This window comes from Protomyctophum parallelum (genome assembly GCF_964188405.1).
Source record: "Protomyctophum parallelum genome assembly, chromosome: 1".
In the NCBI taxonomy this organism is placed as follows: Eukaryota; Metazoa; Chordata; class Actinopteri; order Myctophiformes; family Myctophidae; genus Protomyctophum; species Protomyctophum parallelum.
The window spans coordinates 43,466,946-43,479,445 of NC_139697.1; the positions used below are offsets into that span (position 1 = coordinate 43,466,946).

At 43.8% G+C, this 12,500-nt stretch overlaps 1 protein-coding gene across 1 annotated transcript in view; it reads left to right on the forward strand.

Annotated features, from left to right (window-relative positions):
• Positions 1-908, forward strand: part of LOC310868991 (kelch domain-containing protein 3-like) — a gene marked incomplete at both ends in the record, with an annotated part of 1,062 nt that extends 154 nt beyond the window's left edge. The window contains one exon of the mRNA XM_083779532.1: positions 1-908. This exon is cut by the window's left edge and continues 154 nt beyond it. Coding sequence (XP_083635658.1) covers positions 1-908 — 908 coding nt within the window.
• Between the last annotated feature and the right edge of the window lie 11,592 nt (positions 909-12,500).

Here is a 12,500-nt window from a genome sequence, read left to right on the forward strand (position 1 = left end):
TGCCCCCGCTGACGACCGGACGAGGCGAATGCCCCCTCGAGGTCCCCTCCATGCGCAGGGACCACACCGCCGTGCTCATAGACGACGTCATTTATATCTGGGGGGGGGGGTATTCTTACAGAGGGGAGTACTGCAACGTGCTCTATGCGTTCGACGTCAACACCCACAGATGGCACACGCCCAAGATCTCCGGGACGGTTCCGGTGGCGAGGTGCAACCATTCGGCCTGCGTCTCGAGAAAGGTTATGTATGTCTATGGGGGATACACACATAAGACCGGATACACTAATGACATCTACAAGTTGGACACCGCCACGATGGTCTGGGCTTTAATTAACAGCAGCGGAACGACGGCGCCTACCTCGTCATGTCACTCTGCCACCATCATCGGGACAAAGATGTTTGTATTTGGGGGCCAATGCCACCTCAACAACAATATCAGAGTGTTTGACCTAGAAACAAACTGCTGGTTGAGCACTCCCTCTGCACAGCTTCTGCCAGAAGGTCGCCGGGGTCATTCAGCCTTTGCCTACAATGGAGAGCTGTACATATTTGGTGGCGACAACTTGAACCGGTTCTTCAACGATGTGTGGAGGTTCAACCCGGAGACCTTCTCCTGGAAGAAGATTGAGCCCAAGGGGAAAGGCCCGTGTATCGTTAGGACTAGGATGTGCTGTTGCATGGTGGGAGACCATATCATCCTCTTTGGAGGACACGGATACACAATAGACGATGATCTTTACATCTTAGACTTGAGTCCTAGTCTTAAGACATTATGCAAGTTGGCAGTTATTCAGTACTGTATGGAGCAGTCTGGACTTCCACACGACATCAGGTGGGAACTGGCAGCCATGAATACCAACAGCAACAGTAGCATAGCCCAAAGAACAAATGTTTTAGTACAGTGAGGCCACAAAAAAAGACGACAATGGCAGAGAACAAGTTCCAGGTAATAGAACAGAAGAAAGGCAAAGACAAGGACACCGCTGCCCTTACAGAACCTCCCCGACATTCAGATGGGAAAGGAAGCAAAGCACAGGAAAATCCTATGTGATACTCACTAGGAGCCTTTGATTCGATTTTTTGTAGACCTTTTAATCCTGCAGGGAAGATTCCGTGTCAGCTTCACCCAGCTGATGGCTCAGATGGACATGATGATTGTTAAACGGGGAGGGGGCAGGGGTTAATTGTCTTGCTCAGGGACACTTGACATGTTGACACGGGCGGCCTGAAATTCAAAACCGGTGACCTTCTGCATGGTTACCAGACCGCCTATCATGCATACCTGTATATGGGGTGACGCTAAGCTTACGCAAAACAATGCAAGCGTCATACAGAGGAAGATGAGTTCTACCAACATACTGTAACTGCACCAGGGCAGGCCGACATGGCTGCATAGGAGGCCATAGTAGAAGCTGGTCTAAAAGCATGGCTCCACTTAAGTTCAAATTGGTCAAAGCTAAATGTGTTCCCTGGCTGGCTGGTCTGCCCCCAGGGTTACGTATCGTGTGAGTGGCAGCCTCCACGTGTTTGTTCTGTTTTAAACTATAATCTGGCATTTGCTTTTTTGTATAGTTGTTAATTGCACTGTTGTTTGTCCAGTTGCTTAGTGTTGAATGTTCAATTGACCACAATGGAAGCAAGCCTTGGGCCTTTTTGTGTTTTAAATAGTTTTTTGTGCTTTTAAATGTCGTATTGTAGCCTACTTTTAAAATCTTCTACGCCCAGCTGATCTCCTTTAGGACTTAACGTAGATACTGTACAAACAGATGCATTGTTGTGTTAGATGCTACAACACCGTAGGAATCAGATGTTTATAAAGGAGGTCTTGGAGTGGAAGAGGAAATTGGCTGCAAAGGTGGAGACCTTTGTGGATTTTTTTGTTTATTTGTTTGTTTATTTATTTGTTTGCTGTTCGGTCATGTACAGTGTAGATAGCTGTAGATATGAGAACAGAATTGCCAGGCACTTTTTAACAAGTTGATTGCCACAAGGTGGCGATAGATAGAGGGTATAGTTAACTGTGCCATCCAGAATAGTAGGGCAGGTTACAATGTTTTCACATCTGGGTTCCTCGCTCGCAGACCTCCATTGTAAGAAACAGCTTGTGTTAGCAGTAAGTAGCTCACACTGTTTATCTTTCGCCAGAAATGTTAATATGTCGGGAGCGAACCTCGGATGGATGATGATCACCACGACAGCGCTCGTAGTTTCAGAAATAACAGCCAAAGTAGATTCTATACTTGGGAGCCTAAGGAATGCGCACGCACGTTTCCTTGTGGTGGGAGTAACAAAGGTGTTGCCTAGCAACAGGGTCAGTGTTCAAAGTTGATTTTCAGCGAGACAGTTTCATATCGATAAAGTATATTAATTGACAAAAGAAGGCAACAGTTGGATTTGAAATGACAGAATATTCTGCCAAAGGCATTAAATTAGCTGAAAGGCTTTCTTTTTTTGTAATTAAAGGTGCAGTAAGTGATTTTCTTTTGTCAAAGTAAGTGTCAAATAGCTCTATTCTGATTGCTATAGAATGTTTGTAGCTGGAGTCTCTCTGCCTCCAGCTCATTAATAAACGGAAATACTGTACATTACACAGGTTAGGATACCAATTGTATCCAAAAGTGATGACACAAAGAAAAGAGCATACAATTGGAACTGGAACGATATCAAATTGAAGCTCTCCAATCCCAGATAATTTAATTTGAATTTATTTTCTGTTTATTAATGGTATATCCAGTGATTTCACTTAATTCAAATTCAAAATATTTTTTTGTTTTATTGTGATAATCCTCCCTATACTATAGAGTGTGCTGACCATATAAGGAGTTCCTCCGTGTCCCCAGTTAAGCCCTGGGGTTTCGTTTTGGCTATAGGTGGCCGAGCCTTCATCCAATCAGGATAGAGAGGGGCCTTCCGCCGATCATGATCGAGTGGGGGCGGGCCTTGGTGTGCGTGCTGTTGGCCTGTCGCGTGTCCCCCCCCCACTGTAGTGCGTGCATGTGCACATCTTGTTACCGGGGCGTTTTCCAAATCACCCAAATCACTGAATTGCTCCTTTAAAGAGATGGAGAGACGGGGGACCACTGTACTTTTTTCTTAAGAGCGTTAGGGCCCTATCTTTGCCTAAAACTTTGTGCCATTTTGTTACTCTTTTGAACTATCCGATGACACAATTTCCAAATGATTTTCTAAATACGTAGTAAAAAGTGCATAAAAAGTTTAGGCATATTAAAGGGGTACGTATAATAATGACGCATAATCGGAAGTACAGGAGTCCTACCTTGTACAAAGGACATAAACACTGCCAATGCAGTCATAAGACAATAGGAGAACAGCCAGTTACAAAGTGCATAGAAGGCAAAACAGAAAACATACAGTAGGCTATATACAGTATGCACTCACGTACGCGCGCACACACACACACACACACACACACACACCCATGCTGCCACAGACCGACAGGACGATGGAGGAGGAAGGTACAGTATGGCACGCCTCCTGGTAGAGAGCTGTGCAGTTAAACAGTGATTTGGCAGAGAGCAGACAAATACATTATGGAGGTTGGTTATTAGGTCATGTGTCATGGAAACACTCCAGGTTTATACACAGCCAAGGTATTTGATGAAACCCCTGAACACTGTTCAGGAAATGGAGGAGATTATTACGAAATAACACACACACACACACACACACACACGCCGCATCCCCGCACAGCCATCAATTAACCATCAGTCGCCGCACAAGCAAGTGAGTCACTGACAGCTGAGAACAGCATACTTTCCCATGCCGTCAGGGGTCACGGGGTCATGGTGCAGCTAGTGACACAGTTGTCACTAACCAAACCCCCCCCCCCCCTCCACACACACGCACACGCACACGCACACACACACACACACACACACACACACACACACACACACACACACACACACGTGCACACAAGACCTCCAGTGTGGCTGTTATGTATAGTCATGACCACACAGAGCTGGAATAGGAGAGGCCTGCAAGGGGCCGTGTGTGCCGGGGTGGGTGGTGTGTGTGTGTGTGTGTGTGTGTGGGGGGGGGAGGTTATCCGGAAGTGTGCGCACAATGAACCTTTGCAACCCTTTGTTACGGTATAAGGTCTGTTTGTTTATGTGAAAATAACCTTGTGCGTGCATGCGTGCGTGTATGTGTGTGTGTGTGTGTGTGTGTGTGTGTGTGTGTGTGTGTGCGTGCGGTACTCTATCCCTTCCCACCTGCACTGCAGTGGCTATTAGTCTTTGAAGAATTGCACAGTGAAACCTGAGTGTTTATCTAGCTCTGTCTTGAGAATGAACAAATGAAACATTACTCAAGAGTTAAATATGAACGCTGCAGCTTTTGCGTGCGCATTCCTTAGGCTCCCAAGTATAGAATCTACTTTGGCTGTTATTTCTGAAACTACGAGCGCTGTCGTGGTGATCATCATCCATCCGAGGTTCGCTCCCGACATATTAACATTTCTGGCGAAAGATAAACAGTGTGAGCTACTTACTGCTAACACAAGCTGTTTCTTACAATGGAGGTCTGCGAGCGAGGAACCCAGATGTGAAAACATTGTAACCTGCCCTACTATTCTGGATGGCACAGTTAACTATACCCTCTATCTATCGCCACCTTGTGGCAATCAACCATGAGAAGTGAGGCTTCCTCCTTTTCTTTGACATCAAAACTAAGAGGGTCCTCTTGTTTATTTATGTTCCTTAAGCAGCATGGTGAGCCCCGTGCTAAAAACAACCTCATGGAGCAGTACGTGGTCCTTGAGGGGGATCCAGGTGGTCCCCACGCTAAACGGTAATCAAATGGGGCCTTGTGGATCTTTAACCCATTCTGACCTGAGATCAGATTCATACGAGGTTTCCACTGGACACACACTGGTCTGATTAACCCATTCTGACCTGAGATCAGATTCTAGAAATGTCAGTCGCTCTTCGATTTTTCAAAAATAGCAGACCTACAAGCTCGTATCGCGCCACTCGGTGGCGCGATATGAGCTTGTAGATCTGCTATTTTTCAATAGCTAAAGCATAACATGATGCTGACACCAAAATGGGTGCCCGTTCAGAATTGGTTAAAGGGACAATATATGTTAATGACATTTAGAAGATTGAACACTTTCTTGGGGTCTTTATGTGTGTAATATGTGGTTTTAGATTTAGATTTTTTGCAGTGTCCATGATGTCACAGACACTGTGGGCTCACTTCCTTTCTGGACTACAATTCCCATAATGCTCTGGAGCACTGCTCCTCCTTGTGGATAGGGGGTACGTAGCCTGGGCAGCATTCCATTTCGGGTTCATGATCCGGTCGGGAGTAGATGGTAACTTTCGTCATGTTGTAGTCAATGATTTGTAGTCATCTGGCAGGAAACCACAAGACGGAATCATGGTTTCCTGCCTGATGACTACAAAACAAGACTACAACATGACGTAAATTACCATCCGCTCCAGTTTCTCTGAGGAAACGCGAGGTTAGATAGGTGGAGGGCTGTTTTACTGAGACAACATGTAGTCTAGGAAGGAAGTGAGATAAGGTAAAGATAAGTATTTACTTCTACACACTAAACCCAAGCGTTTAGGTTATAAACTGTTTTAAACACATATTTGTAACACTTTTTAAACGTGTCACAGTGTTTAGATTATAAACAGAAGAACATGTTTAATCGCCTGTAACACTTTTTAAACACATAAACGTGTTTAGTTTTTACAATCAAAGTCAGTCATATAGGTGTTTAGAATTTGAACACTATAGGTGTTCTGGTGAGGTGTTTGAGTGAACTCGTGTTCTACTGTATTTTATGACCATTAATAAACATTTGGCATTTTATTATTACACACATGGTGTTTAGGTTTAAACGCGTCACATGTTCCAGGGATTTACAGTGTACATGCCAATTATTTGGATTAAAGTGTACTGGTCTTACAATTCACAAGTGTGAATATTTTCAACAATATACAACACTTAAAAGGATTGCACACAATTTGCAGCTTATTCAATAAAATATTTGAGTTTACTAGTACCTTCTTCAAAGCACAGCACAAAGCTGTTTCATTAATGAATCTATAAGATAATCATCACTTCTTCTCACATATCCAGGTGATGTTGGTATCACATAACCAATTTCTCCATTTTCCATCGGTGTACCCATAATCAACACAGTTATATAATGTATGGTCCAAAGGCCATACAGGGTACGATCCACTCTCCCATCCAATGGTCCATATAATGTCCCAGTACCTGCCGAGTAAATGACATACAATGTATTTCAACCACATAGGTTCACTCACACAGTGGCGTGCACAGATAGACACTAGGGGGTGCTAGAGCACCCCCTGCCCTTTTGGCAATTTTGCTCTTAAAAAAACATTTTTTTTATTTTTTTTTTGTAGTGTGGAACATGGTGACATTGATCAAATCTTGATAAAAAAAACGCTTCTACTATATTATTTAGGCCCCCCACAATCTAAAGCTATGTTTCTATGTCAGTGGTTCTTCGATTAAAGAGAAATAGCAGACCTACAAGCTCGTAGCGCGCCACTCGGTGGCGCGCTATGAGCTTGTAGATCTGCTATTTTTCAATAGCTAAAGCACCAAAATGGGTTCCCGTCCGAAAATGCGCTGCACGCGGTGCCCTTTTTTTCACTTGAGCACCTGCCCCTCTAAATGTCTGTGCACGCCACTGCACTCACATATTTATACATGTACAGTGACTTTGATAGAATTACAATTAAAAAACCTCCGTCTCACTGTATTGTCAGCGGTGCTCCATCCACCCACGTCCAATTTCCGTTTGTTTTTCTCAGACCAATCCAGGACCGGCCGTCGCTAGGGTTCAATCCTTTGATGAATTCCTGATCATTTTGACAATGATTGAACATATAAATACAGAAGAACTACTATCGTGTATGTACTGTATGTATGTGGATGATGGAGACCTGGGCATATGCATATACTGTACACAGACACCCCCCCCCCCCCCCCCCCCCCCACACACACACACACACACACACACACTAACCAGTTCGTCTTTACTGTTAATGATCACCAGATCTGCTCCTTCCTTCCGACATTGTTCTCTACTTTCCTCCCAGGTTCTCTTTTCAGTAGATCTGTAATAACGGCCGTCTTCAAACTCCTTCCATCCACCATGCATGTAGAGTAGATCAATAGGGGTCAAATTACCTGGTTAGTAAAAATATGTGGTTTTAGAAGAACAGTCTAAAGTATATAGACACCATCTAATGAAGTTTCATGGCTGTAGAGTAGAGTTATTTAGTTAGAGTTAGTTAATTTTTTTATTGTTTTGCTTTTTACCCTCTTTTTCTCCCCAATGTATTCTTTAAGCCAATGAATTAGTCCGACCTGTGCAGCTGCAGGTTACAAATCACCCGTGCTGCGGGTTAAAAATCACACATAGCTTTCTGTGGTACTCCTCCCGGCCAACACTGCTGACAGGAATACGTGCAGCCAGTTACACTGGGGATGCTGTGTTATCTTACATCACGCTCCCCGCCAGTCTTCCCTCCCCCGAACATATGGGCCAAATGTGTTCGTATATATGCTCGACAAAGCCTGCAATCAGGCCCACAACCATAGGCGCTTCTTTACCACTGCGCCATTCGAGTGACCAAAGATTTCCTCTGAATCCCTGAATGACTGCGGTGGTATAGTTTTTTGTGACATGGAATACTCACGGTGCACGAGCAGGCCTATGATCACGGCCAGCAGCATAAGACACAGTGTCCCCAGACACACAGCAACAGCTCTGCGAGTCCTTCTCACTGTTTCAGAGCGCTGTCCTGAAACACAAGTACAGATACTGTGCAGTAACTGAGAAAAACAAAACAAGACTATATAGCTAAATTGGAGTTGGACACTCCATGGCACTTGATATTGTTTCTGTTTAGGAAAGAAGGCAATGTCTTGTTTTTGTATAATAAAAATCTCTTCCACCTCAAAACAAAGAAATCACCTTTGACAGTGATTCACAACTTGTGAAACTCACCCTGAGTGTGTCTTCCTGCCGTGGCCCTCATGTCCTGCTGTGGTCCACAGATGACGTCCAGGCTCTCGTAGATGTGCTCTGTCTCCTCTCCCCTCAGCTCCAACTGTCCACTGTCGTCCTCGGTGTCACCTCTCTGTCCCCTTTCTCCATCTCTCTGGCTCAACTTATTTTGCGAGTCTGACATGGCATTAATATAATGTAAGTATACATCATCTAACCCCACAACCCTCTCCACTCAATTTAGATCAGCTATACCCACAGGAATGTTATTCGAAACAATCCCTAAAACACCCTGGCCTATAATGGCTCCCTGGCACACTCACCTCTTATGCTTGTATCCCTTCGTATCACCTTTTCAACAGATTTTGATGTTTGGTTACTTGTTCACTATAGCCTCAGCACCAGGCTTTTTATTTTCGTCGGCGCAAAAAAATGAAAGCCTGGAGGAACGCATTGGCCGCTCTGGTCTAAAAGTGGGAGTCGCTCCAAATTATGTGACGTATAGCGCTGCACTAGGGGGGAGGAGGAGGGGCCGGGGGTGACTGACAGATCGGATATCCAATAAGGGCGTGACCCGCCGCTCTATAGACCATTAGCTCAGGCTACTTGTTCACCTGTTTTTTTGTTATTTAGATTGATGTTTTTTATTCAGTTAGATGTTGTTTAGACTGATGCTATAGTTTTGATGTTCAGCAATCAGCATGAAGGGGTTCCACCGCGCTTCATTTTGGTGTCGGCATCATGTTATGCTTTAGCTATTGAAAAATAGCAGATCTACAAGCTCATATCGCGCCACCGAGTGGCGCGATACGAGCTTGTAGGTCTGCTATTTTTGAAAAATCGAAGAACGACTGACATTTTTTAGAATCTGATCTCAGGTCAGAACGGGTTCATCAGACCAGTGTGTGTCCGGTGGAAACCTCGTATGAATCTGATCTCAGGTCAGAATGGGACATCCGGTTAAGACTCACCCGTGGCTTCCGCGTACGGTTGGGTTTGGGGTAGGTTTGTCGGACTAAGAAGACCACTGGACTGAAGCTGCGCCCACAGCTGTTGTATGATAAGGGGATATGGGCTGATTTCATTAAAGGCAAAGCAGTGTATTTCGATTGGGCTTTTTATGACTCAAAGGCTTTCAGCTTTCAGGAAGAAACCCCCAAAAAACGCAGGGCAGACATTTGAATATTATAATCACACAACTCCATAGACACATGTATACAAAACAGAAAAAGTACACAACTATGCCACCCCACTTTGTCAAACTCACCCAGAGTGTGTCTTCCTGCTGCGTTCTCCACCATGACCTCCTGTGGTCCAGAGACGTCGTTGTCCGTGCTCTCGTAGATGTCCACCACTCTCTCCTTCCACTGTCCACTGTCCTCGGTGTCACCTCTCTGTCCTACGTCTCTCAGTCTCACCTTTTTTGACAGGTCTGACATGGCTGTAATATCAGTAAAACAAGACAAGGTATACGTTTGTGTGTAGCATATATATAGCACATTTATTTTGCTACACTCCCTCTGCCAACCTGGGGAGAGCAACGGACTCAAAAACTAGCAAAAGTGCCAGATCTGCAAGCTCAAAACATGTCGCTTCTTGCCGAGTTTTGAGCTTACAGATATGTATACTTTTGATAAAGTTGTGTGTGACACTGTAGATTGTAGAATGATCAAGTATAAGGCATTAATTAAAACAAAATACTGTAAAAGTTAAACTGTGGAGAAACGATGTGCCCAACAGAAACGACATGTATGGCTGCTATATTCTTAAATATGTTATATTTACACGTTATCTTACCTTGTTCGATATCTGCGTCGTCCGGTTGTCTGCTCTAGTCTGACTAGAAGTGTTTTTTTTAAACACTTGTGAATGTACAGGCATGTGTGTCCATGTACCCACACAAGACTCTTAGAATGAATGTACGTACATGTGCAAACGTGTTATTGCAGTAATCTGTGATTATTTACCAGAAGAGGTGTTGATGATAACGGGTCTGTACATAATGTTTCAGAGAAACCACATCCTGATGAAAAGATGCAGAGGAGTTCTAGGCTTCACTCACACCTGCACAACAGATTGTTGTATATAGCTGATGCATGAGACTTGATGACTGATGCAAGCTCGCAATTCATTTCCAATGGGAGTCACATGGTTTTGACACAACATTTTTGTTGTATGAGGGGGAGGGGGGGGGGGGCAGTCGAAACACAAGCCGAAAGCCGTACAACAAAAATGTTGTGTCAAACCGTGCGACTTCCATTGGAAATGCATTGGGGCAAGATGTAAACAAACCCTTTCATACTATCTAGCATGCATCAATGTTGTATGCTAGATGCGAAGGCCTGACTCACACCTTTACATCTAGCATACATGAAGTTGGAAGTCTGTGATGTGACAATAATTAATAATTTAATAATTTAATAAACAATAATTTCTGAAAAGAGAAAAAAAGTCATCTTCAAACATTCAACCCAGTTGCTAAATGGTGTGCATCCAGGGTTTGTACGGGCTGACGTGCAGTGAGCCTCGCAAGCATACCAGAGTTTCTCACTTACACAGAGCACCATTGTCAGTGCGGAGGTGGACGGCTTTAGCCGCACATTGAGCTCCAAATCTCCACGTTTCAGTGTTAAAAGCAGGCTCTAATCCCCACGGTGTAAAACTGACAATCCCCCTGGATTTAACATGCTGCAACTCAACACCGCACCTTAACCCATTCTGACGGGGCACCCATTTTGGTGTTGGCATCATGTTATGCTTTAGCTATTGAAAAATAGCAGATCTACAAGCTCATATCGCGCCACCGAGTGGCGCGATACGAGCTTGTAGGTCTGCTATTTTTTGAAAAATCGAAGAACGACTGACATTTTTAGAATCTGATCTCAGGTCAGAATGGGTTCATCAGACCAGTGTGTGTCCAGTGGAAACCTTCGTATGAATCTGATCTCAGGTCAGAATGGGTTAAGACCTGCTGCTGCCACGGAGGGAGGGGAGAGACTACAGAGGAGAGATAGACGGAGAGAGGGAGAGACCCTTGCAGGTCTAATTTTACAATTCGGGAGTTAAATGAACACTCGATGAAAGAACTGGAATCCATGGCTTTGAGTCCATGGGTTCCAGCCTTCAAACAAACAAGTAGGATAGTAGTAGGATGGAGGCTCATAATGTGTGCGTGGGGAGCAATCAAATTGGGGAGAAAAGGGGATTAACAAAGCACCAGAAAAAGGAGCTGAATGAAACATATCTGGCAACGTATATCACCAAGGGATATAATATATAGGGCTGTCCCCGACTAAGGATTTGTATAGTCGACTGATAGATGAATACATTTGCTGTTAGTCGACTAATAGTCGACTGAGCAAAAAAAATATATATATTTTTTTTTTTGCCCCAAAAAATTGTATATAAAAATACAATATTTACAAAAATATACAAAGATATTGTATTATTCCACTAGGTCTGTGGGGGACATAAACACATTTGAACATTCTGACTGTTCAAATCTTTTTTTTTAACAACTGAGAGGCTTGTCATTAGCCAGATTGAGCACAGCAGGTGAGATTGAGATTCAGGCCAGCGCACTGTGCGATTCAAGTCACAGGCAGTGGCACATTGCCACACAGGCAGACACACTCCACATGCACATTGGAGATTTGAACAGTCAGAATGTTCAAATGTGTTTATGTCCCCCACAGACCTAGTGGAATAATACAATATTTTTGTATATTCTTAAATATTGTATTTTTATATACAATTTTTTGGGGCAAAAAAATAAAATAAATCGAGGTCAGCCCTAATAATATAACACATTACATCCCGTTACCATAGGCGGTGATCTGTGGCCAGGGCCAACAGAATGCTCATAGAATATTATTTTATTCTATGCGCTTCTCAAATGGTGTGTCAAAGCATGGTGTGACGTAAAAACAAATCCAGATGTGTTTTGGTGTTTTGCTAAAATCTACATGATTGAGCCCCATTGACTTCCATTCTAAAATGTAAGTTAAATATTTCAAAAAGTATGAAACAATTGCGGAGCCTTTGGAGGTACTAATTTAGCCTATATACAAGCTTTTATTTTTTTCATCTTGTCCTTTGTCCTTATCAGCCCTTCACATTCAATTCACCAGAGACACACAAAAAAACACTTTCAGAATTATTTTAGCCATAGTCTTTTTTTTCTTTTCTAACTTGTTGAAGCTCTCAGACATCCAGGAATAGCTCCAGTATAACTCCAACACAGCCGTCCAGCCGGCCTGCTGCGTTCGCCTCGCTCACACGCCTATTTAAGAGCGGGACTTTCCAGGATTTTGGATTTTCACAGTGAACGCACGCACGCACGCACGCACGCACGCACGCACGCATTGTGGGGTCATGCTTGTAAAACACACAGTTCCCTGTGGGAGAGTCAGGGCTGCTGTTCACAGGCTGTCAACCAACAGCGCTCTGTCAACCTTCACAGAGAAAGAGAGAT